The sequence below is a fragment of the Ambystoma mexicanum genome, chromosome 2q (assembly GCF_040938575.1).
Source record: "Ambystoma mexicanum isolate Mex_15411 chromosome 2q, UKY_AmexF1_1, whole genome shotgun sequence".
Classification (NCBI taxonomy): Eukaryota; Metazoa; Chordata; class Amphibia; order Caudata; family Ambystomatidae; genus Ambystoma; species Ambystoma mexicanum.
The window spans coordinates 408,868,891-408,896,679 of NC_090924.1; the positions used below are offsets into that span (position 1 = coordinate 408,868,891).

General features: G+C 44.3%; 1 protein-coding gene across 2 annotated transcripts in view; it reads left to right on the forward strand.

Moving 5' to 3' along the window:
* LOC138569454 (metalloproteinase inhibitor 1-like) overlaps positions 1 to 27,789 on the forward strand; it is a 380,069-nt gene that overhangs the window by 108,406 nt on the left and 243,874 nt on the right. For both annotated transcript variants that reach the window (XM_069647435.1, XM_069647434.1), the window contains exon 4: positions 4,235 to 4,343. In XM_069647435.1, coding sequence (XP_069503536.1) covers positions 4,235 to 4,343 — 109 coding nt within the window. The remainder of the gene's footprint in view (positions 1 to 4,234; positions 4,344 to 27,789) is intronic.

Consider the following 27,789-nt stretch of genomic DNA (forward strand, 5'->3'; position numbering starts at 1 on the left):
ACAGGGAAATATGGACAGACGGGTATGCTTCCATTGATGACATTAATTTCTCATGATTGTAATGCATTGCATATCTCTTTGGGGGCCTCTGTGTAGTGCTCGGTCACTTTCTAGACCTCTCTGGCTGCCGGCACACGTATAGGACAATAAACCGAGTTCAATGTTCTTACCCATTCAGTGTGTTGGCTTTTATCTGACAGATAGTGTGTGTGTGTGTGTGTGTGTGCCAGTTAACCCACCCACCCTTGCCCATTCTCTCTACACCCACCCTTCCCCATTCTCTCTACACCCACCGACCCAACCCCCATTCCCTCTACCCCACCCACCCTACCTCCACTCTCTACCCTCATCCACCGTACCCCCACTCTCAACCCCCAACCACCATACATCCACTCTCTCTACCCCTTCCATCAACCGTACCTCCACGCTCTACCTCCTCCCACCCTACCCCCACTCTTTACCTCCTCCCACCCTACCCCCACTCTCTACCTCCACCCACCCAACCCCCACTCTCTACCCACACACACCCTCCATACCCAGACTCTCTCTTTCCCCAATCACCTATCCTGCTCCCTCTCTCTACCCCACCCTATTCCCACTCTCTGTGCCCCACCCACCCTACCCCCACTCTCTCTTCTCCACACACCCTACCAGAGACGTTTTTATGGGAGGGCAAAAGGGCCACGTGCCCCCACATGGCTGCCTGATTAAAATCAGTCAGTGCCCATTTGTTTTACAAAACTAAAATAATCCATACCATGTACGGTGCGCTGCTGAGGTGCCAAACGTGCAGCCAGGCTGTTGCTAACCAGTACATCTGGTCCTATCAATGAATCCTATCATGCTTTTTGTGATCACTGTAGTACAGTTTGTCCAGTCATTATAGCACAACTCCTGTAGTATTCTCACCCTTCTGTGGTTTATATATAGTTAGTGTGCCATACTGAAAGTTGAAATGCATATTGATATATTTGAGTGCCATGATTGCTCAGAAGATAGGTCAGTTTGTTAGGTACTGGTTACAGACATTTGTGTTCATATGTCAAATCACAGTACTAAATTCCAGCAAGGCCAACTCATCCTTTCCAATGTCTGAGGTTGTTTAATTGCATGTATACATACTTTTGTGATAGTAACACTTAAGTGTGCTACACAGCAATCTAATTGCACCAGTTAGCGCCAGCTATAGAAAGTGACATAGCATCCATCTGGTGCAGGCCTGAAGCTTTGTTCTTCCAAATGAAGGTTGTTAAAATCGCAACCACTTCCCAATGAGGAGCAAAAAGTGTTAGTAGGGCGAGGTGATTAGGTTGTCAAATACGAGACACTGGGACCAAAGTGTTGAGGCTCATATCCCAGCTGTTCCGGTGGAAGATACATTGATCCTGAAAACATCATTTTATGTCACCTTATTGTGCTGTGCTGTCTCGTGTGAAATGGTTTGCCTTCTCACTTATGGGTGGCATTTTTTAGCATAGTGCGTGATCATTCTTTTCATGTATGTCACTTGAGTGCAAGGGGTTCTAGAGAGAAGCAAGCCAACCAAATGTCAAAAGACCTCTGGCAAACGTATTTTCTAGTCTGCAAAAAACAGTCTGCTTTGTTAAACAATTTGAAAGGTACTTCTGCACACACTAAATAGCAGTCGTAAATAATTGAAAATCAAAGATGAAGCCGTTAAAGCTCACATCAATTAATATTGTGGTGCTAATAAACTTGCCTTGGTGATAGTGAAAATGAAGCTAGAATAAAGGTCCTTTTGCCTTAAATACTTCATATTGGGTTATAATGTGAATTGCATACTTTCCAAGTCAGTTCTTAAAACAATAAGGCATTATTTTATTTCATGAAAGTGAAACACAAAAAAATTGCACCTTGCTCTACGATAAAAACTGGGAAACAATGTGGTCAGTTACAGAAATTGCAGATTCGCTCAAATCTCAGCTTCACCTCTTAACCAACATGCGTGATCCTGGGCAACTCATGTAATCTTGTTTTGCCTAACTTGTCCGCGTTTCCAGTCTGTAAACTGTTGAAACTTCTCAGGGCTCGATTCTGTTGAAGGCGCAGTAAGCATGGTAAACACCATGCTTCATTGCGTCTTTTCATGATGTCCAGATACTGTCATCATTCTCAGGGGTTATTGGGCGTCGGCGCAGAGGACGATACTGATGTGTCATAACGATCTGCATTTCGCCTGTTTTTTTAATTAATGGGCGGATTGCACGTTTTTGGCAGCAGTTTTGTATAATTGCACAACATTCGCAATTTAACAAAAGCGCTGCCCAAAACACCCCTTTTTGCATTCCCTTTATTTTTAAGCTTTCCGTAGCACTGTGGAACAATCCTCATCAACCTGTCCCTCCAACACCCCAAAAAACAATAATCCACTCATTACAGGAATATTGCAGAGTTATGTTCAAGTAAGTGCAAAATATCTACTTAAACCAGCACGATTAATATCAGGCGTACTTGTGAGAGTTTCTGTTTTTGTTGAGAAGCACTTAATCTGTTGGATTACCCCTGTTCAAAGGCACATGTCTAGTTAGCTGTGTAAGGTAGGTTGTGACTGGGAGGGGGGATGGGTGACCTAGCCTCTTTTCACTGGTCACACTCCTCCACAATAGCGAAAGTGCAATAAGCGGACCATCACCAAAGGAGGTAGTGTATGCATCTGACATGTTTACACTGTCACTAATGTGGAGCAGTAAAACCAGAATCCATATACAAACAACCTGTTTATGGAACTGGTGATTGCCAGGTTGGTTTCATGCCAATGCTGGCAACAAGCGCAAAGGTTCCTGAGCTAGTGCATTGTGTGCTCCATCAGTGAAATCCGAGACCATCAGAACAGGTATTATTTACCGAACATGTCGGTAAAACATAATCTGAAATTTTCAGCAATTTACACCGAGCCGAGAATCGGGAGTTCGGTCTCTAAGAGCCTTTTGTTCTAAGGGTATGCTCTTCAAAAAAAGTCTCACTCATTGTTTTGCTGGCTACAGTGTTGAATTGTATAGAATAATCATGACCATTGATATATTGCACACCACAAAGTCATTTGTTCTTTGTGGACTAATAGCAAAACTTCTTGAAAACCATAGCTTCTAATTTATATCCACAAACTATGCAATCTGTCTACATGGTTGGGCACTTTTACTTTTAATGAGACTGCCAACCTGAGTCTTCTCTCTATGCTGGAGTAGGTGTGCCTTTTTCATACAGCTACTTATATGTGCCCTGCCTTTGAACTACACCTTTCTCGTGGCTGTTATTTCTAAAAATGTTCCTGTGCCTATGCTTGAACACAACTACCCTGGACTGAAATTATTGCCTTTCAAATGCTGATTGTTTGTTATTCTGATTGCAGCCAGTCTGAAGAGGGTAAGGAGGAGTGGTAGGGAGCCCCACACATATTTTCATTGCTGCAGGACAAAATATCAAGCTGGGGGCTTTGATCGCGATGTGCGTGTTTCATGTAATTTCTTTGGCTCAGAAGTGGGCCGCAAAGGAGTCTGTGCCCCGGTCCCCAAGACTCCTTAAGGTGGCCCGGCCTACCTCCACTCTCTTTTCCCCACCCTAACCCACTCCCTCTACCCCCATTGGCATGGCAGACAGCGTTTACAATGGATCCCTATGGAGTTTGCCTGCTTGCCGGTACAAAAACCCTGCAGGCCGTAGGGATCCCCAGCATTTGTGCAGTGGATGCAGGCACAAATGCTGGAGTTTTTGTGTTGTGGAAAGGAAGGCAGTGGCAGAAACGCAAACTGCATTCCGCCTCTCCTCTCCACAATACAAATTTTTGGGTTTACCGGAAATGCATGCATAAAAACCTTATGCAAGAGTTTTACGCATTGCATTGTTCGGTACACAGTGCAGAAAAGGAGACCCCATGTGTTTAGACAAAACATTGCACATGGGCAGTGCTGTTTGCATCTAGCACCACACCATGGAGAGAGTGCATATGCACTTTTACTTTACGGATCAGAGAAAAAAATATATATATTTCTTCGAAGACACTGAGACAAAGGGATTCTCATCACAGCAAAGGGTGCATCACATTTCGGCTGATATTACAAATGTCATTGACATATATGTATTAGTGATAACATTGGTTGCATGGTTAAATGCTATCTATCCAGAATGTCCTGTCATTGCAAGATTGGAAAATTGGTGGCCCAAAAATCAAAATTAAAGATTTAAAAATTCTGTCACTGTCAATGTCTTCTCACAGGTATTCAAAGGTGGTGAGCAAATTCGGGGAATGAATTTCACAACAACCAGCACAAGATGCACCTTTGAAATGAATCCCAGCAATTTGAATCTCGAGCACGTGATTGCAGGTAAGCTGATGTGATGAGTGGTTATTGGATATGCTGAACCTGGAGAGGATCTTGTGCAGATTATGGTGGTGTATTGTTTCTGCAATATTTGCTTATGTTCCATGAAGGTGTAGAGGACGAGACCCACCCATGAGAAGTGTGCATTTGGGAAAATACCTTTATTTTGTACCAACAAGAAAGAAGGAAACCTCTCTAACCCTACCTCTAAGAAGGGATTCCCTGCCTCAAATAAAACTAAGGAAATGTCAGAATGCACATAACTAAAAAGTCCACCGTTCTGTGTCAAAATCCTACTTCTAACCTTCCCACTTATAACAAAACTAAAAAGTATTTGTCACCTCAGGGACCAGAAGTATAACTCTCTTTTTCTGGATGGTGTGGTTCGCAAAGTAGGCAGAATCTCTCCCTTTTTCAGGTCTTTCTCTGGCTTCTCTTGTCATTCTACTGTGGTTTAGGGGATGTCACCCTTCCCCGGTCCTTTTCTGGTCCTTTCTCAGACACTTCCTTGTAGGTTAATGTGGTTGGCGGAATGGTTCCCTTCCCAGGCCTTTGTTAAGCTTCCCTTGATAGTTCACTGTGTTTGGGGGATTGCCCCCTTCCCAGGGCCTTTCTCAGGCTCTTCATGGTGATTCACTCTGGTTGGAGGAATGTCTCCCTTCCCTAAGCCTTTCTCAGGCTTCCTTTGATAGTTCAATGTGTATGTGGAAAGGTCTTCCTTCGCAGGTCTTTCTTAGGCTTCTCTTGGCAGTTCACTGGACATACCTGGTATACTCTCCTGCCTGGGGCTGTCTTCTTATATGTGGGACCCAGACCCCTTCTGATGCTTCCTCTTGATTGATTGTTCACTAGGCAGCACTGGTGGGCTCTCCTGCCAGGGTCTGCCTTTCACAAATATGGTCCCAAACCGCTTTTTATGCTTCTCTTATTTACAGGTCCCAGACCACCTTGTGTTGACTTCTTATTTGTGGGCCTCAGACCCCTTTATTCAGGCTTCTGAACTGCGGGTCCCAGACCCCTTTGTATCGTTTTTTTAAATACGGGTTGTTCACTGGTCAGCCCTGGTGTACTCTCCTGCCAGGGCTGTTTTTCTCAAATGTGTGTCCCAGACCCCTCCTTTTACCTCCTCTTGATTCTTCACTAGGGGGCCCTGTGTATTCTCCTGCCAGGGTCTGCCTTTCTTAAATGTGGGTCCCAGATCCCTTCTTAGGCTTCTCATATGCAGGTCTCTCCCTCTTTCTATTGACTTATCTGTGGGTTCCAGACCACGTTATTCAGGATTTTCAATGCAGGTCCCAGACCCCTTCATTTTGGTTTCCTGAATCAGACCCCTTCGCATTGGCTTCTGAAGTGTGGGTCCCAGGCCGCTTTATATTGGCTTCTTAAATGTGGTTCCCTGACCCCTTCATATTGGTTTCTTAAATGCGGGTCCCAGACCCCTTTAAAATGGTTTCTTAAGTTTTCCGGGGGTCCCTGGGAAGCTCCCACCCCTTCTGTCTGGGCTCCTGGTCCTTCACCTCCCTCTTGGGCCTCTGTTCGTCTTCCTGTTGCTCTTCTCTGCTGTTTCCTGTTCTCACACTGGTTTCTGTGCTCCATCACTCTACGGTGGAACCGTGCAGCGCCTACATTGTGCAGCGCTCTCCTGCACCCGGGCCTTCAGTCCTGCTTGTTCTCGCCACGTCGCACTTTGGCAAAGCAGGTAGGGATCTGGAACCCTACCTGTTTCGTCCTGGTCAGCAGCTGTAGTCTCATTTCTCCCTGGTATGGTCAAAGACCTCCGCTCGTGGTGCCTCTGAGGAAGGACTGACAACAATGGTACTTCCTCTTCCATCTTCAAGCTACTTGTAACTGGATAACTAGACCATGTGTTTGTTTTCTTCATCACAGTACTTTGAGGGGATGACTCAGTGGAGTTGGTCCTAATGTTCCATATGTCAGTACTTTGAAGAGGCAGCTCAGTGTAGTCTGCCCTAATCTTCTTGGTCCCAGCAGTATTACAACTGCTATAACAGAACTACATAGAGGACCTATAGGATCAAGGGACAACAAAGAAGAAGAGGAAGAAAGGTGGGTGAAGGTGTGCTAATACATGAAGGCTCCTGATGTCCTCCCTGTACCACCCTCAGGCAGACTATTGGGTAGCTGCCTGACTTCCCTGGCTTCAGGGAGGAGGGAAGACATTGTGAGATTCGTCACAGTTCCCAGTTTTCATTAACCTGTATGGTGAAAAAAATAAGCAGTTGTCTGTTTGAACATTGATCATGCTTGTTGGTACAAAGTAAAACCTGTAGCTTTTCTTAATGCCAAAATACCCACTGAGCATCTGCACACCTATGTAGGGTTAATAAAAACTATAAATATTCATACAATTCTCATACAATCTTTATTCAATCAAGATCTAATTTTGTAAACAATATTTCCAGCAAAACAATTGTTAATTACTCAATGCGTTTCGGACCCCAAGTCCTTTCTCAAGACCACGTATCCACAGCAGACATTAAAAGAGTTCCATCATGAGGAAACTTTAAAAAAACAAAAAACTATACTGCCATATTCAATAAATATAAAACAAATATTGCATATACATAACTAACTAAAATACAAATAATGATTACTATCTGCACCTATAATAGCTAACATTTCACTGATGCAAAACTCTGGGAGAATCAGACAACAGATCCTTCAAGATAACCAATCAATTTAGATAATGGTATTGAGCTTACTAATATGTAAAAATATGAATGAAATAAACCAATCTAAAGCTATATATCCCAGCCAAAATATGCAACTAAATAATGGTAACATACTATACAATGCAAAACAGTTCCCAACAAGACATCACTAACGAGAAATACTAAACAACAAGCTCACATGCACCCTGTTCACACAATTATACTGACTATAGACATCACAATATTCTTCACACTGCCCTTTCATTAGGTAATAGACCTAATGTGTAGTTCCCCTCAAATCTGATTTCTTATCTATTGTATATTCTTTTGTGATCAAAAAAGCATTGTTGCTCCCTGTATAAATAAATAAAACAAAAAATAAATAATGAAAAACTATTTCTCAATAGTCTCAAAGAAGAAAGCTAATAGAGACAAAAAATAAACTGTGCTTGTGATTAGCCTGTACATGCTGTTTAACCCCAACAATTCAATCTGCAACTATAGGACATTACTTAGGCAACATCTAATCCACCTAGATAAAAATTGCAAGGAAACCCAAGCAACCTTAGCTTAAAAATTGTACCTAAATCAAATAAGAGATCTGTTCCTAAAATTGTATGCAAGTAATACAAACAATAGGGAACACTCAGGTAGTGCGGGTGTGAAAAACCATGTCTATGTAAATAGCCCATGTAATGAAAGCAAAGAAAGACTTGCCATTCCTCTTGTAGCCATGTTCGATCCTGAAGAGGTTACGTAAAAACTTAGAACCACATGCTCACATTCTACTATGTTGGGTGTTCTGACCCACGTTTGGACTATTATGCTACAAAATTTGGTGCTGTGGGCTTAGGAAATCCAAGACGGCCAAAAAAGCCCACATGTGCGCCAGAATCTATGAAAACCGCGCAGTTTGTGCGCACACCAAAATGGTCGCCTGACTTGCCACCCCCCGGTGAGGGTGTGCTGGGTCAGAAGAGCCATGAGTGAAATGGGGTGCCAAAGAGAAAAACAGCAGTGCCTGTTCGCTAGAAAGCACTTTAAAAATCACCCTTTGTTTCTCTGAAGGCAAGCTCAGAATGCCCATTTCAAACATTGCAGAATATCCAACAATCTCACTGAACACCAGCAGACATTTGACAGAATAAAGTCTTGTGGGCATACAAAATCTGGAAAGAGGATGAGCTTAAAATAATGTTCATAGCAAAACTGGCTGAGCTGTGGATTTCAGCAGTTTAAGTAAATTTGGACTGAAAGACACTAAAAATCTAAATGTTTAAAAGAAATGAGTGACCTACTTTTGAGTGTCACATAGGTTGCAATTGTTTAAATGTCATAGTTTTAAACTTAGAATCAGCATTCTAGCTGCATGCGTAAAAATTGGAAGTTTGATTTTGACAGGAAAACTGGCAGCCAAAGAGACATTTAGCTGAGGCCTGGCTTAAAAAGAGAGGGAATTTTGCCCACCAGCTACCCCCGACAGGAGTTGAGACTTGCACAACAGCTGTGTTCCCAGGCCTAGCTGCCTTTTGCTGTTCCCACCAAAAGGGATATGACACTTCTCTGATTGAATTACCTGGGCTCTGCAGGAAATTGAACAAAGCCCTGTCCTGACTCAGGCAAATGTTTTATTGGGGGGGGGGTTAGGGGGATTCCAAGAGAGGGGTGTTATATAGGGGTAGTCATCCAGAACGCATGAACTGGACGTAAAGATATATCAATAAGGGTTTCCATTCAGTATCCCAGACTAGGCATTGACTTAGCTGTAGTGTTGAATTGAATCCTCTTACAAATTGGGGGCTCGAGCCGGACGTTTGGGTTAGATCTATCACTTGTGCAGATTAATACAGTGTGCCAGCTGACCAGATACACATATCCGGTCGGATCACCACGCTGTGTTACGCTGTAAAGCACTCCTCAAAGGAACGCTCTAAGGAAAAGGTCTGTTTTGCAAAAATAAAATATAAACTTCTGTAAGTCAGGACAGAGACCAATCTCTAGAATGACGACCTTGGTAGATATGAAAATAGCCAGAGAACACTTCTTACATAAGCTATTTGTGAGAGGTGAGTGGACTCATCAGGACCAAACGGTCTGGTTGCAGGCAATCGCGCAACAGGTCACTGAAACAGGGTCAGATACATGGGGAGATCAGGGTCCCCTACATGTGGCCCTGAGTGAACTATACATGGCCCCGAAGGCCAAGGATGAGCCCCACAAGATTGCCAGGGTAGCGGCATATTTATATTTACATATGGGAGCCATGCAGGACAAATGTGCTGAAGGCCAAGATCTGGCAAGTAGGCAACTGCTGGCATTACAGAAGGCCCAATCTGATCTGGACTCTTCTGAGCAGAGGCTGCTCAGGAGCCAGGAGTCAGAAAATGACAGCAGATGGTACATCACTAAAATAAAGGAGGATATGGATGTGCTGCAACAGGAAAAGGCGAACCAGGATACCAGATTTCTGGCCTTGCAGAAGGAGTACCAAGAAGGTTTGGACTCCCTACTGCAGAGCCAGAAAAAGCTGGAGCAACAGTTAGACTTCAATAGGGCATGTGCTGAGCAGGTAGTCACCCTGCAAAGCCACCTAGATAGGGAGAAGGCAGAGAGCAATAAACTGATTTTGAAAGACCTGGATACCCAGGCAGAGTTTGACCAGGAGCGCCAGAAAACTGGTGCCTTCCAAAGGCAAAGGGACGACCTGGCGGCACAGATGCAGGCTCTTAGTCAGGAAAGGGATACCTTAGGCCAGGAAGTCTGCCACTTAAAAAGGAAAATGGAAGAAAATCACCTGGCCCTCCAGGGACTGGGTGACCTCCAAAAAGAACACCAGAACGTGTTAGAGCACACCAGGAAGGTGGAGGATGCTCTGGCAAGAAAGGAGCAGGCCAATAGGGACACAGCTCAGAAGGTAACCCTCCTGCAGCAAAGACTGGCCCAGTGCTCCAGGACCAATCAGGAAACGCAGAGAGAGAATGAGGCTCTCTGCCAGCACAATGATAGGCTCCAACAACAGGTAGCGATGCAGGAGAGACTGATAGAGTCTAGTAAGGCCTTAACTGAGGAACTGAAGGCGCAGGCTCTTGCATTGCAACAGGGAACAGGGGCGGATAGAGACCAGGTTCGCTGGGTAAGGGAAACTCCTGAGCATAACCTCAGGAGCCCTAGTACCAGAGGCATTTATCTCTCTCAGTCCCTGGACTCTGCCACCCCCCTGTCCCCTGGTGCACATGAGCACCGGGCCACAGGGATGGCAGATTACTATCCAGCCAGAAGCATGGGGCTCATAGGCCAGTACCTCCCAGGAATGGATGGGCGGGCATCCGGGTATGGGCACCCAAGCACAGTGCAATTTAGTGGGGAACCCCAGGAGAATAGGCCCATTAAGGGCATCCTGAAAACTTCTGCCCAGTTAGGTCAGTGGGGGGGTACCCATCAAATCCTGGCAGCAAGGAGGAATCTGAAGACTCCTCTGAACGGCGCAGGACACAGGAGACCAGGTCCCCACATTCTGCCAGCCATTCCCAGGCTCGCAGAACCGGGAAAACCTGGAGGATCAGACAGGAACCTCTGGGAGCAGTGCCTCTGAGTCAGAGGATGAATGGACAAGGGTTACCCGAACCAAAAAGGCCAATAAGGCAAAAAGGGCCTTTCTTAAGGACCCATTGAAACAGATTAAGGCAATCAGGAGTGTCATCACGCCTTATCATAAGAACGCCAAGTACTCTGTTTGGGAACACTTGGAGCTCTATGAGCAAATGATGGAGACTTTCCATTTGAAGGACAGCAGTAGCTGCATCCAGTACGTCAAATGGACATTCTCCCCAGAATACTCCAGTTTCTTTGCGGGGCTGGAGGACCAAAATCATTTAAGATGGTCCACCTATAAGGCGGCCATGTTGAAACATTTTTCTGTTCACAGAAATCCTCAAGAGGCTCGCAAGGCAGCCTACAATTTGCAATGTGGGGAGGATCAGGCCCCGCAAGAATTCGTGCAAGAACTGAAACGTGCCTTTGCGCAGACCACCAGAAGGGTGCGCACAGACAGAAGAGAATTTGTCAATACATTTTTCCATGCCTTGCCCAAATATATAATGACCCAGCTCGTGAGAGATTTTCATGAGAAAAGATCTTTAGACTAGGTCATTGAACAGGCTACCCGGATCTACGAGGTGCAGAAGCCCATAGAAAATAAAAGCAATACCCAGAAAAATCCCAAAACCAACAGCACCCCTGCTGCTGCCAAGGTGGCAGAGGTAAAGGTCACCCCCGTTTTGGATTTGGAGATGGGGGAGTCTAAAAACCTACCTGCACCTAATAATGCTAGGCCCAGAAGGTCCTCGGGCCAGTCACAGACAGGGAGTGAAAGAGGTAGTCCCACAAATAAGGTCCCTCGCTCTCCTGACTATGTAAGTCCCGGTTACAAGGGAAACAGACCAATCCTGGGTTATGTGTGGACTCCTCCAGCCCAAGGGGGGGGTCCAGCCAAGCACCTGACCCGGGGAACTTCCCTCCTAACTTCCCCAAGGAGGGCAGAAATTCTCCAAATCCTGGGCAGAACTTTTTCCCCAGGTATCCACCCAATTTCCAGCCCCAAAATCATCCATCCTTCTTTCCCCAATTCCCTGAGCCCAGACAACCTAATCCGGGAAAGGGGAGGCCAAGGGTGGAGGGGTACCAAAATCTTCCCAACCAGGGGTACTACCAGAGAAGGGATAGCTACCCTTCCCGGGATCAGCCCAGGGGAGAAAATAGAGCCCCGTATCAGCCTGAGCGGGTTTCCCAGTTAGAGCGCCAGGTTCAGAACATGGCACAGGAGCTGGGTCGCGTGCTAAGGGCTCAGCAGAACCCTCAGGTGGGCATGCCAGCACAGAATGCACCAAACTCTGGGCCTGGTGCTCCAGAGCAATGACGGGGGCAGCACCCCGATAACACACCGGTTCCCAGGGAGGAGGCACAAGGGGAAGGGGGGTGTAAAGCCTTGGAGGAAGCTTCCTTCCCAACTTGTAAACAGCCCCTGGAAAACCAGGAACCGGAAACAAAATCTCCTGCCCCTGAAAGCCCGCCTCCCAAGGAGCAGAGGGGGGGTAGGAGAAACAAAGGACCCAAACAGACCCTCTTTGTGGAGGAGGTACAGGTCTTCCAATTTGAGGGAGAGGGATCCTTAGAGGATCCTGGGGAAAGGACCTTCGACTTCAGAGATGGGGGAACTCCTCCCAAGAAAAAATGGGTCCCAAGGGATGCCAATTCAGACTGGGGAGATATGGAGACTGAGCTACCACCGCCCATCATCTCATCCCAGAACCCACAATACCAAAATCCCCTGGTTCAAACCCATCCTGATGACTGCCTCCAAAAAGGGGGGGGCGGCCCAGAACCGGAACCAGGGGAACCCACAATGGCTCTGATCTCCAGTTGCCAACTTTTTCTTTCAGATTCCCAAGGCTCTCCACAGAATTCTGCCCAAATTTCTTCTCCAAAACCAGAAAGTTAGCCCACCAGTTGTCCAAAAATGTGCATTATCTGTGCCCCCTTGAGGAGAAGGAGGGAAGATATTATGCCCCGGTACAAGTACAGGGGCAGGGTACGATTTCAGCGCTGGTGGACACGGGATCTCAAGCTACCCTTCTGTCCAGAAGGGCCTTTGATGAACTGAATGCAGGAAGGGGAGGGAATTACCAAATTCCTCTCACCTCACTTCCTGGACAACTCCAGAATTTTGACGGGAAGGAAATTCCCGTCGAGGGGACGGCAGATTTGGACATTAAAATTGGGCGACACAAGTTGAAACACCCGGTCATAGTTGTGACTCCAGAGGGCACCCCTTGTTTACTAGGGAATGACCTCCTGAGAAGGTTGTCACCCCTAATAGATTGCGTAAACAAGGTCCTCTGGACCCAGACTAGCCGCCCCATAAAATTAAAACAGAGTGTCAACCATGTTAGTTTAAACGGCACATGCCACATGGTTGAACAAAATTCTGACCAAGTAGAATTCCACTTCCAGAATAACCAAATTCCAGACGTGACAGTAATAGCAATAGGACAACAGACTGGTGATGGGGGGTCCTCTCTATTTCTGAAAATCAACCTTCCTTCCAGTCTAAAGTGGTATTCCACGCTGGAAGGAAACACTCTGAAATTCTATACTAATCCACAATCAGAAACTCCCACTCCTATAGTCCAGAAAGATGTGAAATCAGCTCAGAGCTTGGCTGATATTCAGCAAATTGGAGAGCAGTTGTTCATCCCTGTTCAGTTAAATGATGGGAAGGACTCTGTTCTCGCTCGAGTGTGTGTGAACAACGGTAAGAGCTTCATCAGCGAAGCCATGTTCCGCCAACTCCCAAAAGATCCAGCCATTCCCACATTCAAACTGATAGACAAATGGGAAATGGACCTGGAAGCACCCAATTCCAAACATCTCCTGCCAAGCAGGTGTATGCTCAAAATCTCCATTGGCAACAAGAGCATAGTCCACAATTGTTGGGTCGTGCGAGACGTCACTGCCGCTTTTTACTTAGGCAGTGACATTCTCAACCGCTTTGCCATTAGTTTGGACCTAATAAACTTCAAAGCTTGGTCCCGATTAGCGGATAATCCCATGGGCTTTGATGATCCAGAAAAAGCATTTAGGTCAGCTCAATTGCTACCTTATGCAGTTGAGATTCAGATCAAAGAGGAAGTCACCATTCCAGAAAGGACCCGACAATTCTCCCTGGAAGTGAAAGTTAAAAGAGGACAACATTTGAAAAACCCTGATGCTTATATACACCTAAATGCTTCTCTCCAACAGCAAGGGTTGGGGGTAAACCCAACTCCATTAGTCAACATAGAACATGACACCATTCTAATAGAGGTGGATAACAGCGACTTAAAGAGTATTACTCTAGCCGCAGGCACCATTATTGGAATGGCGGTTGATGACCGACATTTTTCCATTGATCTAGGAAATGAACTGTTAGGACCAATCCCCAAGGACTGTTTTGACAGTGACAGTGAGGACAATACAACACCAGACAGGATTTTTACCCGGCATGGGGGGAACTTCCTGGTGTACACTTCCTGCCCCTGTGGTAAGGAAGATGTGACTTGTGACTTCAGGAGGGATGAGGTGATTTTCCAGGTCCATGAGGGTTGCCTTTCCCACCTGAGGCCTCCAGTCCAAATCAGCACTCTGACCAGGGACTTCTCCACCAAGCTGGAGGAGGCCGCTGAGATAGCCAAACCAGAAGTCTTTCCAGGCTTCAGGCAGATGGTGGAAGAGAGAGTCAACCTAGCTGATGCCTGTGTGACTCTGGAACAGAAGCAAAAGTTGAAACAAATTTTCTTGGATTTACAAGATCTCTTTGCGGTAGACTCATATGACTGTGGCCGCACCGACATCCACACAACAACAATCCCCACGGACCCTGGCATGACTCCTGTGTTTGTGAAGCAATATCGCTTGCCTCTCCCATCAATGGAGTCCCTTACTGAAATAATTAAGAACCTTGAGTCCAGGGGAATAATCCGTCCCGTCCACAGCACCTTCAATAATCCGGTGCTGGGAATATTAAAGCCAAACGGCCAGTGGAGACTCTGCGCTGACCTTAGGGAGCTCAACAAACGGGTCCATACTTCCCGATGGCCTCTTCCCTACATTGACCAAGGGCTGGCCCAGATTCAGGGGTCTCAGGTATTCACTGCAATAGACCTGACCAATGGATACTGGACCGTGCCGGTCAGTAGGGAGGACCAATACAAGCTGGCTTTTACCTTTGGGGGCCAGCAGTATACAAGGACCCGGACTCCCTTCGGATACCTCAACTCCGGCAATGAATTCAACATTTTCCTACATAAGGCCATGCCCGACCTGGGTGCGAGGGGTAACCTGGCTTATGTAGATGATGTCCTCATCAAAAGTTCATCTGTGGAGGAACACATAGCGGAGAACCGTTATGTTCTGACCCAGTTGAGGGCCGCCGGAGCAAAACTTTCCTTTCAGAAAGCACAGTGGTGTAGAACCCGTGTTAATTTCTTGGGGCATGAGATTACTCCTCAGGGTCTCTGTCCCCAGGAAAAGAAAGTGGAAGCACTTCAGAAACTGAAAGACCCCGCAACTCTGCGGGAACTAAGGAGCCTCCTTGGACTGACTAATTACTGCAGAAAGTTCATTGAGGGCTACGCAGAGATCACCAGACCCCTGATTCATCTCCTGAAGGGGGGGGTCAAGTGGGAATGGGGTCCAGAACAAGCCGAGGCGGTAAAACAACTCAAGAGAAGCCTCTCACAAGCGCCTTGCCTAGCTTACCCTGTCAGAAACAAGGAGTTCTTCCTGGAGACGGGGTTCTCTAATACGTGCTTGACGGCAGTATTATACCAAAAGCATGACAAGGTCAATAAAGTAATCTCCTATGCGAGCAAAACTTTATCCTCTGTGGAGGAAAAATTCAACGATTGTGAGAAGGCACTCCTGGCAACGGTGTGGGCATTGAAGAATTACCGCCTGTTTATCCATGGGGAACACATCATATTGGAGACTCCACACCAGCCTCTGCAATATCTCCAAAGTGACAGAATCCGGGCCGGAAATGTGAGTAATTCCCGAATTACTTCCTGGATTCTGTCAATGCAAGGCTTTCCTGTGGAGGTCAGATATGGCCAAAACAAGAAGAGTCCCCTCGCGCAAGGTCTGGCTGACTTGCATGATTGTGCCAGAGAAAACTGTCTCGAGGACGAAAGTCTAAAAATCAAGGACAACACGGAGGCATACCTTAATTCCCCACACAAAGTCTTTGAAGAGGACAACTGTGAGGGAATGCCCACTGTCTATGTGGATGGATGCTCGTACCATGTTGACAACGACGGGGAGAAAGAACTGGTGGCTGGCGTAGGGAATGCATGGGTGAAGGAGTTCCCAGAACCCTCCGCTGGATACAAAACTGGTCCCCGAAGTAGTCAGGTGGCAGAATTGATGGCTGTGCATCAGGCCATCCTCACTGCTGTCCAGCATCAACTCCACGAACTGGTCATAATCACAGATTCGGATTATGTACAGAACGGGTTCGTGGAGCACCTGGTTAATTGGAAAACCAGAGGCATGTTATGTGCTAATAACAAACCCTTGAAACATGGGAAGTTGATCCAAAACATTGATGATCTGGTCACCTCGAATGAGATGACCATCTATTGGAAAAAGATCAAGGGTCATTCCAAAGTAGAGGGACCAGACAAAACTGGAAATGACTTAGCTGATCAGCTGGCCAAAACCAGGGCCATCCAAGGGGATCTAATAGAAATAGAGTCCCTGTTGGGGGAAATCCAGGTCACTGCTATCACTACGTCCCAGACAAATGCTCACAATGATCTGTCAACTGCCCAATGGAGCAAGGAGACCCCTGATGCTGATTTGATTACCGCTCAGAAGGGGGATCCAATAATTGGTAAATTTTACCAACACATTGAGGACCCTGAGAACTTTCCCCTGACGGAGACTGATTACAACGGGAAAGAGGACCTTAGAGTGTTGATGAAATGTCCAAAAATGTTCCGGATCCAGGACGGTTTGTTGGTAAGGAAATCCAAAGCTGGCCACGATCAGTGGGTGGTTCCTACCTCATTCCGAAGCCTGATGTTAAGTCACGCCCATGATGCGGCCACCGCCGGTGATAGGGGGTTTCACACAACACTGGAAATCTTAAGAGAGGTTGCATACTGGCCACACATGGGCCAGGACCTCAACCAATACTTGAAGGGTTGTCTTGTGTGTGCACAATTTCAGCCAACATCCCTCACACACCGGGCGCCTCTCCAAAAGAGGGGGATGACACTGCCATGGTCAGATTTACAAATCGACTTCGTAGGCCCTGTGATTCGCTCGTCTAGAGGAAATAAGTACATGTTGACTGTGACATGCTTGTTTACCAAGTGGGTGGAATGTCTTCCAGCCCCAAATTGCAAGGCAGAAACAGCAGCTGCCCTGATGATTAACCACATCTTTTCCCGTTTTGGTCTACCTCAAAGGATTGAGTCAGACAGAGGTAGCCACTTTACCAGTGAAGTAATGACAAAGATGTGGGAGATACTGGGGGTCCAGAGAAAGCTACACATTGCTTACAGGCCAGCTTCTTCTGGAGCAGTAGAACGCTACAACCGGACAATTGTGAGCATCTTAAAAAAGTTTGTGGCAGATTCTGGGCCAAGTTGGGATATCCGATTACCTCTGGTCCTAATGGCCATCAGATCTACCCCTTCATCTGCAACCAAAATGTCACCATTTGAGTTGATGACTGGGCGCAAGATGGTGCTTCCTCAGCATTTGCTCTACAGAACCCAAGAGCAAACGTTGATAAATGCCTCCACAACTCATGAGTATGTGGAGAATTTAAGGAAACACCTTCAACATGCTTTTGCCTATGCTCAGCGGAATCTAGAAAGATCAGCTGAGAGTATGAAGACCCACTATGACCTGAAAACTTCCAGGAAGGAATATCAGGTGGGGGACAGGGTCTAGTTATACAATTTCCAAAGGAACCAGGCCAAACAGCGAAAATGTTTGCCTACATGGAAGGGACCCTTTGAGATTATAGACAAGATCTCCCCTGTGGCCTACAAGATTCGCATCCCCAAAGGCGGTTTGGCAGAGGGGGAAGACAAGTGGGTACATATAAATCAGCTAAAGTGTTGCCATCCCAGGCACACTCTGCAACAACTGGAGGAATCCTCTGGAATCCTAGAGGGCACTGTCTCAGATTAATTCAGTTCTAACTTAAAATATCCTACATATGGCCTATCAAATTCTGTGTTTCTCAAGTTTGTGTGTTCCTGTCGCTTAATTTAAAAAAAATGTGCATGTTCATATCTGTGGAGTTCTAAAATATATATGCCACCCCACTATATCAATGGTGGGGGAGAAATGTCCATGAATAGGTATTGCCGCTCTTACTTTGTCGTCCTAGGAGAAAGAAAACCTGGAGACTGGCCAAGGAGGACGATCCGGAGACCGGGAGCAGAGACGCAAGGGGCCGAGTGTACCGCCAAATACTCCCATCAGGACCGGCGAGGAGAACCGACTGATCCACCCCTGATGGAGGAAAGGATGCTGAACTTTGTCATCTGCGGAATTGGAAGAAGATGATGCGGACCTCCCAGCACGTGGGTCAACATCCTTAGCACCCGACATCCCCTCGACTCAATCCAAGTGCAGTCGGGCGGGGGGGGTTTGTTGGGTGTTCTGACCCATGTTTGGACTATTATGCTACAACATTTGGTGCTGTGGGCTTACGAAATCCAAGACGGCCGAAAAAGCCCACATGTGCGCCAGAATCTATGAAAACCGCGCAGTTTGTGCGCACACCAAAATGGTCGCCTGACTTGCCACCCCCCGGTGCGGGTGTGCTGGGTCAGAAGAGCCATGAGTGAAATGGGGTGCCAAAGAGAAAAACAGCAGTGCCTGTTCGCTAGAAAGCACTTTAAAAATCACCCTTTGTTTCTCTGAAGGCAAGCTCAGAATGCCCATTTCAAACATTGCAGAATATCCAACAATCTCACTGAACACCAGCAGACATTTGACAGAATAAAGTCTTGTGGGCATACAAAATCTGGAAAGAGGATGAGCTTAAAATAGTGTTCATAGCAAAACTGGCTGAGCTGTGGATTTCAGCAGTTTAAGTAAATTTGGACTGAAAGACACTAAAAATCTAAATGTTTAAAAGAAATGAGTGACCTACTTTTGAGTGTCACATAGGTTGCAATTGTTTAAATGTCATAGTTTTAAACTTAGAATCAGCATTCTAGCTGCATGCGTAAAAATTGGAAGTTTGATTTGGACAGGAAAACTGGCAGCCGAAGAGACATTTAGCTGAGGCCTGGCTTAAAAAGAGAGGGAATTTTGCCCACCAGCTACCCCCGACAGGAGTTGAGACTTGCACAACAGCTGTGTTCCCAGGCCTAGCTGCCTTTTGCTGTTCCCACCAAAAGGGATATGACACTTCTCTGATTGAATTACCTGGGCTCTGCAGGAAATTGAACAAAGCCCTGTCCTGACTCAGGCAAATGTTTTATTGGGGGGGGTCAGGGGGATTCCAAGAGAGGGGTGTTATGTAGGGGTAGTCATCCAGAACGAATGAACTGGACGTAAAGATATATCAATAAGGGTTTCCATTCAGTATCCCAGACTAGGCATTGACTTAGCTGTAGTGTTGAATTGAATCCTCTTACAAATAATAAAAAACAAAATACAGTTGGATATTCTGCTACTAAAATTAGGCAATCACTACAAGTAAATCACCAAAGGCAAACAAAACACCAATTCAAGTATGCATTACATAACATCCGCTGACATGCAAAACTCACCTTAACTACAAATGCCAGGGGGCCATATTGCGCAAAGACAAAATAAACCTCTTGGTATGCTATAGATGAACCCACCATTTACTCCATCTAAATAATTTGCAACTAACTACTAAATTCAGAAACCAAAAGAACCAATCTTTATTAACGTATTCAATAACAATACAAAACAATACTAAAAATGTTAGCAATGATAAGACAGACAGAATAAAAATGTAAATAAACTCAACATAGAACATTCAAGTCCATGATAACTAATATGTAGCAATAAACACATCTTCAAAAATTCAAAAGTATCAACTACATTCTGTCGTCCAAATATAAAAGTCTCCAAATATGAAAGATTGAAATAAGTAGTAGATCCAATAACCAATCAATAAGATACCTTCAAAAACAGTAAACACACTTGTAAACAATTCCTGAACAATCAAAGGAGAAAACTCCACTCTTAGTGTACCAACGCAATCTCAATACCTTTCCAACATAGGTAAAAATAGCTCTTCTTTTAACAATAAAAACTGAAAAATCAAACTCTTCATTCATTCCTTTCAGAAAAAAGTGCCTTGAATGTAGAGGAGAAGTCTATGGCTGCCTCTCCAATGCCTTTACTTCCTCTCTCATTTTTATCAGAGTTCTAAAATTCCTTGGTTTTAGGAAAGAGAGCTGTCTCCAGAATACCCTGGGCCATTCTCTTACCTGCCTTTACTTGATATTCCTTCTTCCTTCTGTTTTGTACCAACTCTTTTATGTCACCTCTATGATCAGGCTCTATAATGCCTGCTAAGAGGTCTAAACCATATCGACAAGCCAGGCCTGACTTAGAGGCGAGTCTAACATATGTTCCAGTTGGGGGTATAAGGAACAAATCAGTAGGTATTAAAGTTCGATCGCTGGGTTGGATCAATTACCCCCTGTTACCAGGCAAATCAAACCCAATGGAATGCTCTGTAGCTATTGATGGAGTGGAAGCTGAGTTTGTTAAACCTAAGAGTTCCCCAGTTTGTGTCAACTGAGCTTGATCCCACCTCTGACACCATATGTGAGGCATCAGAAACGAAAGTCAGACACAGGTTTGACATGTTTTTAGTTAAATACTTTTATTAAATGAAAAGGGTTTGGGAAAATACCTCTCTGACCCTGCTCTAAGTGTAATTTCCCTACCTAAACCAAAAACTAAGGATTGCTCTATGCTCGGATGTAAAAAAACAAACTGTCATGTGTCAAAAACATCCTATTCTCACCCTCAAAGTACAAACATTACTAAAAGGTGAAAAGGGAAATGTCTTTATGCTTGTAAGGTTCAGAAAAAAAGTGTTCATAAAGAAAAAATGATTCAAACAAAAGTTCCTAAAAGAAGAACGTTCTTGGTTCCAGAGGGTAGTGGCCTTACCCTGGATTCTTCGTTGCTCCTTGAGGCTTTTCCACACAATGGTTCTTTGGGCCTCGCTAAGCCAACTACCACCATTGTAGACAAAAAAATGGTTTGAATTTACAATATTGGTTTCTTTTTTCTTGTTTTATACAATCCTTTCTGAATTGCCTGCTGCACTCTCCTGCAAGGCTATTTGACACACACACTTCAAATGTCCTTGTTTACTCCCCTGCCAGAAATTGTGTTTACACACACTTGCATGGCCTGGTTTACTCTCCTGCCAGGACTTCCGTTTTCACCCACCTGGAGCCTTTGCCCGCTCCCACAAGACCTCAAATATAAGGTTGGATACCATATCCCTGTGATATGTAATCCTCTCACTGTTCTTTAAATGTTTGCACTCCGCACATCCACACATTAGTAGAGTTGTTAGTTGCAAAAGTAAATTCCCCCATTTTCAATATGTCCATATTGTGTATCTGTAAATTGCTTTTCATATGTTTGCATTCTGCGTGATCACCAAAATGCTTCAGTGTCCCCTCTGCTTCTGTGTGGACTCACCAGTCCTTGTTGGTGTTCATTCTCTCTCTCGTTATCTGCAAATTATGGATTCCAGCCTGCTTTCACCTTGCGGCTGCCTTCTCGTCGTTTTGATGGATAAGTGGAGTTGTCAAAGGTGATTCCATCAGGTTGGCATAGTTGGTTTTTAGATTTTATATGAGGGGGTTCCCTGTTCTTCACAGGGAGAGGAGGCATGACAATAGGCCATGAGGGCTTCAGACATGTGGGAGGTTATTTTCAAGGTAAAATTGGGGATACTCAATCTTAACCGACGGAGCCATGGCAAATCCCCAGAGGCTGTCTCCTCCCATGCGATCCTCCCTTATATAGCCACAGCCAGGGTCAGGATCAGGTAGCAGCTGCCGTCCCCTGGCCACATGGGAGGGGGTTATGGCAGGGGGATTAGTGATGACTCTGTCAGATTCCTCGCAATACGTCTAAAATCTGGAACTGAATTTGTGCCATCGTGTGCTGACAGGTCAAGAAATAATGTATTGCGAAAGATTTGGTGTTCCTTGTCCTAACACTCGATCTATGTTCATTCCATCTTACTTGTGCTTTTCACAAAGTTTGCCCCACATAATATAACCCACAAGGGCACTGTATACAATAGATCATACATAAGGTTTCACAAGTTACAAAATTATTCAGTTGAATCTTATAGAGCCATTATAAGGATGATAAACAATAGGTCCTTAAATGATTGAAGGACAGTTCACACTGCTCATCTTGAGAAAAGTATCCTTTGTTTGTCTATATCCAGAGATGACTAAAATAAAGGAGGTTGTTGTGCCATCACTAAAATGCCTTTATAATTTCTAGACCATTTGTAAGCAAAAATACATAAACAAGCTGAGGTTCTCTCTTCACTCTGTTGTAATTGTTCAACCAAATCCAAAAGTACAGAATCTGTATACCTCCTCATACAGAATTTGTGTAACATCTTCTCTTGTTGATACATTTTATATCCAATAAGAGAAGATGTTACACAAATTCTGTATGAGGAGGTATACAGATTCTGTACTTTTGGATTCGGTTGAACAATTACAACAGAGTGAAGAGAGAACCTCGGCTTGTTTACATTCTGAACCAAAAAGGGTGGATGGAAACCTGAAGTTAAAAGTACATTATTCTTATCAGTAGGTATGACATGTAAATCTGTCACAAATTGATGATTATGAATAGAAATTCTTACGTCAATGTAATAGACTTCGGGGTCATCAATAAGATAGGAGAATTCAATCAGCTCATGTAAGCTGTTCAACTGTGTAAAAAAACAAGTAGTCAATCACTATTGCCTGAACAAATACCAAAGATATCATCAATATAGGAGTAAAAACAATTCACATGCTATAACGCCAAATCAAGAAGTAATATATTGTCTTCTTCAAGTTTAGACATGAATACATTAGCATATGCTAGGGAAATGCTGGTCCCCCATCAAAGTACCAGATACTTAAAATATCTCCTTCACAGCAAATGAAGTTGTGGTATAGTAAAATTTGTAATCATTGCATCACAAATAAACATTCAGCAGGTACATTTTCCTTTGTCAAATGTCTGCTTTCAGCTGCCTCCATACCCTACATATGGGGTATGTAAGTGAATAAAATCCAACTATTATCAATATTCTGTAGTCGTACCAAAAGTTGAAAATATTGGGTTGTATCTTTAACACAAGTCTTACTTGATTGAACTAGTAATTGTAGCACAATATAAACTCACAAAATGTCTAAGAAAAAATGTGTGCTGGCCACTATTGGCTGACCCAGAGGGTTGACTAATCTTTTATGAGCCTTCGGTAGAATCTAAAAAATTGGTACTACTGGATGTTTCACCAACAGGGACAAGTTAGTGTGATGGAAATCCACTGATTCTCTTCTGCACTTGCCAAGCAATCCCTATTCATCTATTGTATTTTTATTGTAGGATCGGAATCAAGTCTGGCATAACTCGCAAAATCAGGAAGTAAATGTCTACATTCTTTATCAGAGTCAACACAGTTCAAAATAACTAATGCAACACCCTTGTCTGCTGCTTTGAATATCAGATGAGGATTTGAGCGTAGTCGTCGTAAAACAGACCAGTCAGATTTTATTTGATTACTACGTTTTATATTCTTATAGTAAAACTCCTTCTTATCATCAATGATGCATCTATGAAAGTAATCCAACGTAGCATTATCCATGTGGGGGTTAAATGAACTTTGATGACATAACTCTGAAAATTCCGAGCAAGAAACACTTTCTACTGATATTTCAGTATGAGAAAAGAATACCTTTAGTTGACTCTTCGCATAAACTGTTCAGAATCGGTCTTAGGTGAAAAAATAGTTTTCACAATCCTGAAACTAAAAAAGAACGATTTAGAAAGACCAAATAAAATCAATGATTTGTTCTTACTAAATAACTCCTAAAACCCCTCTCACCCACTTGAACCCTATCTTCACTCACCCCCTTCAGCCCCCCCACCCGCACTTTCCTTGCTCTGTCGAGGCTGTCCTCCTCTTGGTGCACACCCTTTTTGGGATTGACAGTTGCTGCATGAGATGCACACTAGGGTGAGGGACGTTGTTGAAGCAAGGTCAGTCTTTGGGTGTGTGCATGTGTGTGTATATGTATGTGAGGGTGAGGTGTGTGAATGTATGTAGTGGGAATGTGAGGAGGTGGGGCATGAGTTAAAAAAAGTATTTTAAAAAATGTAATAGATGGAGTGAGTGTGAAGGGAAAGTGTCGGGCGGGACAAAAGGGGGCATGAAAGAGGTATTTGGGGGTGAAACCCCCAAATACCTTAAAAACCGAGAGTCAGGCCCAACGTGATATTACAGCATTTTGAAAACGAGACCAAAAACAACTAAAATAAATCAGTATTTTTGGTGTTCGAGTTTTAAAATGCGGTAACATCAAATAGAACCTCAAAGTCAATACGGACTGGAACTCATCAGCTAAATAAGTAGGAACAATAGTCAAGCCTTTATCGAGGGCAGATTGTTCAACTTGTGTTAATTGTGTGATAACTCATGGGAACTCATCACTTCTCCCCAAGAGGAGGCACATGCTGTGAGGATAGGGAGATGAGCTCGCTCCACAACACCCTGCCCAGAGGTCGAGACAAGTGGTAACCCACTGGTAGAGTCTCCCCCTTTGGTGACAAGGACTCCTGTTCCTGTGAGGAACTTACTAGAGAACCTTCCAACAGTACCTCTTCAAACCCATCCAGTAAGGAAATGTGTAAAGAAAATGCCAGTATGTGCTATTGTCAGCAGGAAAGTGTGATTAGTCCTTTAAAAACAAAAAACACCTTTTACTGGGAAGAGGAGGATGGCCTGTGGAGGAGAAGAGAATATGAAATTAACAAAGAGAAAGGAATACGGAATTTCACTGAGGAAGACCCACGGCTAATTAATATATGAGAGGGTAGGATACTGGAGACAGAGAGAGGAAGCTTTTGAGTTATGATTCGTCTCGCTCGCTTACACAGAGAAGATGCTGGACATGTGGCATCCTGTGGCCGCAAGGAAGCAAACTGCAAAAGTAGACGCGGAGCATCGTGAAACCAAAGAGGAGAGAGAAACCACGTTGGATGCATGGCGTCTCAACCCAGAGAGAGAGACTGCAGAATAGTGGCATGACCACAACAGACCACATGGTGGACCAACGGTCTCAGGAACAACGCTGATACCACTACGCTAGAACTAATGTGGAACCTACCGGTAGATGAAGTAAAGAGGTGCCCGCTTATGCAGTGACACAAAGTAAAAGCAGCAGAATAGATCACTAGAGGCCAACCTGACAACCCAGAGAGAAGATCTTATCTGAATAATACACCCAGTGACATTATCCCTAATAACTGCAGGTAATGAGGAAAATGGGAGACCCGGGAGGGGGACGTAGAATAATTATTGGAATGCTCATACTGATCCCAGACAAGATAAACTATTGACAATTAGAGGATTGAATGAGAATCATTATTGGAATGTTCCTACTCGTCCCAGTCTGGAGAGGCTATTGACCCGTAGAGAAGTGAATGAGAATCATTATTGCAGTACTCACACTTGTCCAGTCAAGAGAAAATATTCACTTATAGAGAAGTGAATGAAAATCATTATTGGAGTGCACAAACTTATCCCAGTCATGGAGACAACCTTAGCACACTACAAAAATAAAAGAGTGAACAATCCTCAAGACTGGAATGTTCATATTAGTATTAGACCCGATAAATACAGTCTAATTAAAGAGAAGAGACAGAAGAGAGAAGAAAAGCCTGGAGATAAGGTTGAAACAGAGAATACGAACAAAACACAGAGGGAAACCAAAGACTGTGAACTGTACACCAAAGACCAGAGAGTCTGAGGGTAGAGCCCTAAGTATTGGACAACGTTACCTTGGAAAGAGAGGAGAATAACTATAAATAAAACAGTTCAAGAAAGGAACAAGAACGAAACAGAGAATAGTTACCAAAGAGGGAAGACTCAGTAGATAAATAATGCTGAACAGAATCTGTATGAGCAGATAAAAACAGTCACCAGGAACAACTTTACTGAACTAAACTATGTGAGAAACATGTCCTTAGGAGAAGGGAGCCACTCTCCTGTCTTAAGTTATTATAATGGTGTTAGGGCCAGAAAGGGTTAGTTTAGACAGTGGGCAGATTCTGTTTACACTATCACTAATGACTGACAAGCACCTTAGCTACTTTTGCTAGGTAGGGAAACCCCATAGTATAGGGAAAGATAGGCAGTTATCCTTTTGTTTAAAAAACCTTTCTTTAAAAAAAGACTGCAACTTTTCTCATTTAAGAGTTTTATTAAATTTCATTAAACTAGAAAAGAGGTGCTTCAAAAAGAGAAATGCTATTTTTATAAAGGGGAAAAGTGTGTAGTAGAGTTTAACAGCACCTCACAGATGCCGTATTTTTTAAACTCCTTTATTGACGTGCTGGGAGGAGAATCCTTTACATCCGGCTGCCCTGCCTGCATTCCTGATGGCTGCTAGGGCTGTTTGCAAACCATAAATCAGGCACATGCAAAAGCTGAGGCTTTCATGTCCCCACACCACATCTTGTCTTCATCAGAATATGGTATTTGTAAGTAAAGTGTTCCTCCTTCATTCAAGAACGCTTTCCTAGATTCTCACGCACCCCAGAATCAGCCCCAATGTCATTTTTATGATCAAGAATGTCACATCTAAAGTTCTTCAATTTCTTTGCTTGTAGTTCCTCCTTGTACTTATGTAGTTTCAGAACACTGTATCTGCTAGAACATGCCATGAAGGTCGAAAATGGGATCAAAGTTAACTGTTTGGTATTTGTAATTTCTCCTTTTTTTCAGGACTGTAGTCTGTATGTCATCCTAGACATACAAGCAACAGTCCTGTATACAGTAGAAGGGTATAATGTGATTCACATTATACCCTTCTACTGAATATAGATGCACCTTTGGCATAGTTGCAAGGCAGTACTGGAGCACCTTCCACAATACCAATAATACCAAAGAAAATGTAGAGTTGTTGCAGTCTTTCATTAAGTCCACCTGTGTGGTATAATGATCTCATTGCTGGGAAAGCACTGACCCTGAAATCCAGCAATGTTTTTTTGTAGCAGTTACAGGTTGTGGTTTAGTCATGGGTGGTCCTGTTAATTTAAAACGGATTTTGTATGGAGGGGTCAGCCTCAGGTTGCACTTAAATGAAAAAGGTCACTGCATACAATGTTTCCTCATTTCAACCAAGTGTTGGAAAGGTGAGTAAAGCATAAAGAAAATTGCCTTGACTTTTCACTTTTCCACTGTGTTGATGGAAAACTGTAAATGCTTCCTGCAATTAACAATTACAAGAGTCATTTACAGTGGATTCCTAAGCAATCTACCTGCCTTTACCATGTGGTCATTCTTGCAGATTCCACAGAGATCTATGGCGTTATCGGCAGCTTGAAAATCCATGCATGTGGTAAGGCGCCTGCATTTGTCAGAAGGAGTGGGTAATGGAGGGGGCTACAGTATATCTCCACTGATCCGCCAACTCAGGCTAACAAATGCACAAAAAGTAGGTGAATGAACAAATGCGACAGGAGCAGTGTTTTCCTCCTCTTTTTCTGAACGTTTCTAAGCACAGACCCAGGGATCGAACCTGTGGTGCCCTGCATCGTATTGCTTCTAAGGTGAGCACATTGTCCCTGAGTTATCCTCCCAAGACAAGGTCGACCTGGAAAATGACCCAAATCAAATTGGGGGAAGTCAAAAAGGACAATTGTGGAAGAACTCCTCTGAAATTACAGATTACACTGACACAGCAGCTTTAGTAGGGAACCTTCTGTATTGTTCTATGCATAAAGTGAAAACGCTTTTCCCCACCCGCCCTTACCCTTACATGTCCCCAGCTGCACCACTGCTACATAAATACATGGAATGTCTTAGGCAGTGGTATCTTCCCCAGGTTTATGAGAGGGCATCAGATATCACTGCATCTCTTTAATCCATCTTGGAGGTCATTGCTTTACGCTCAATGAGGAGC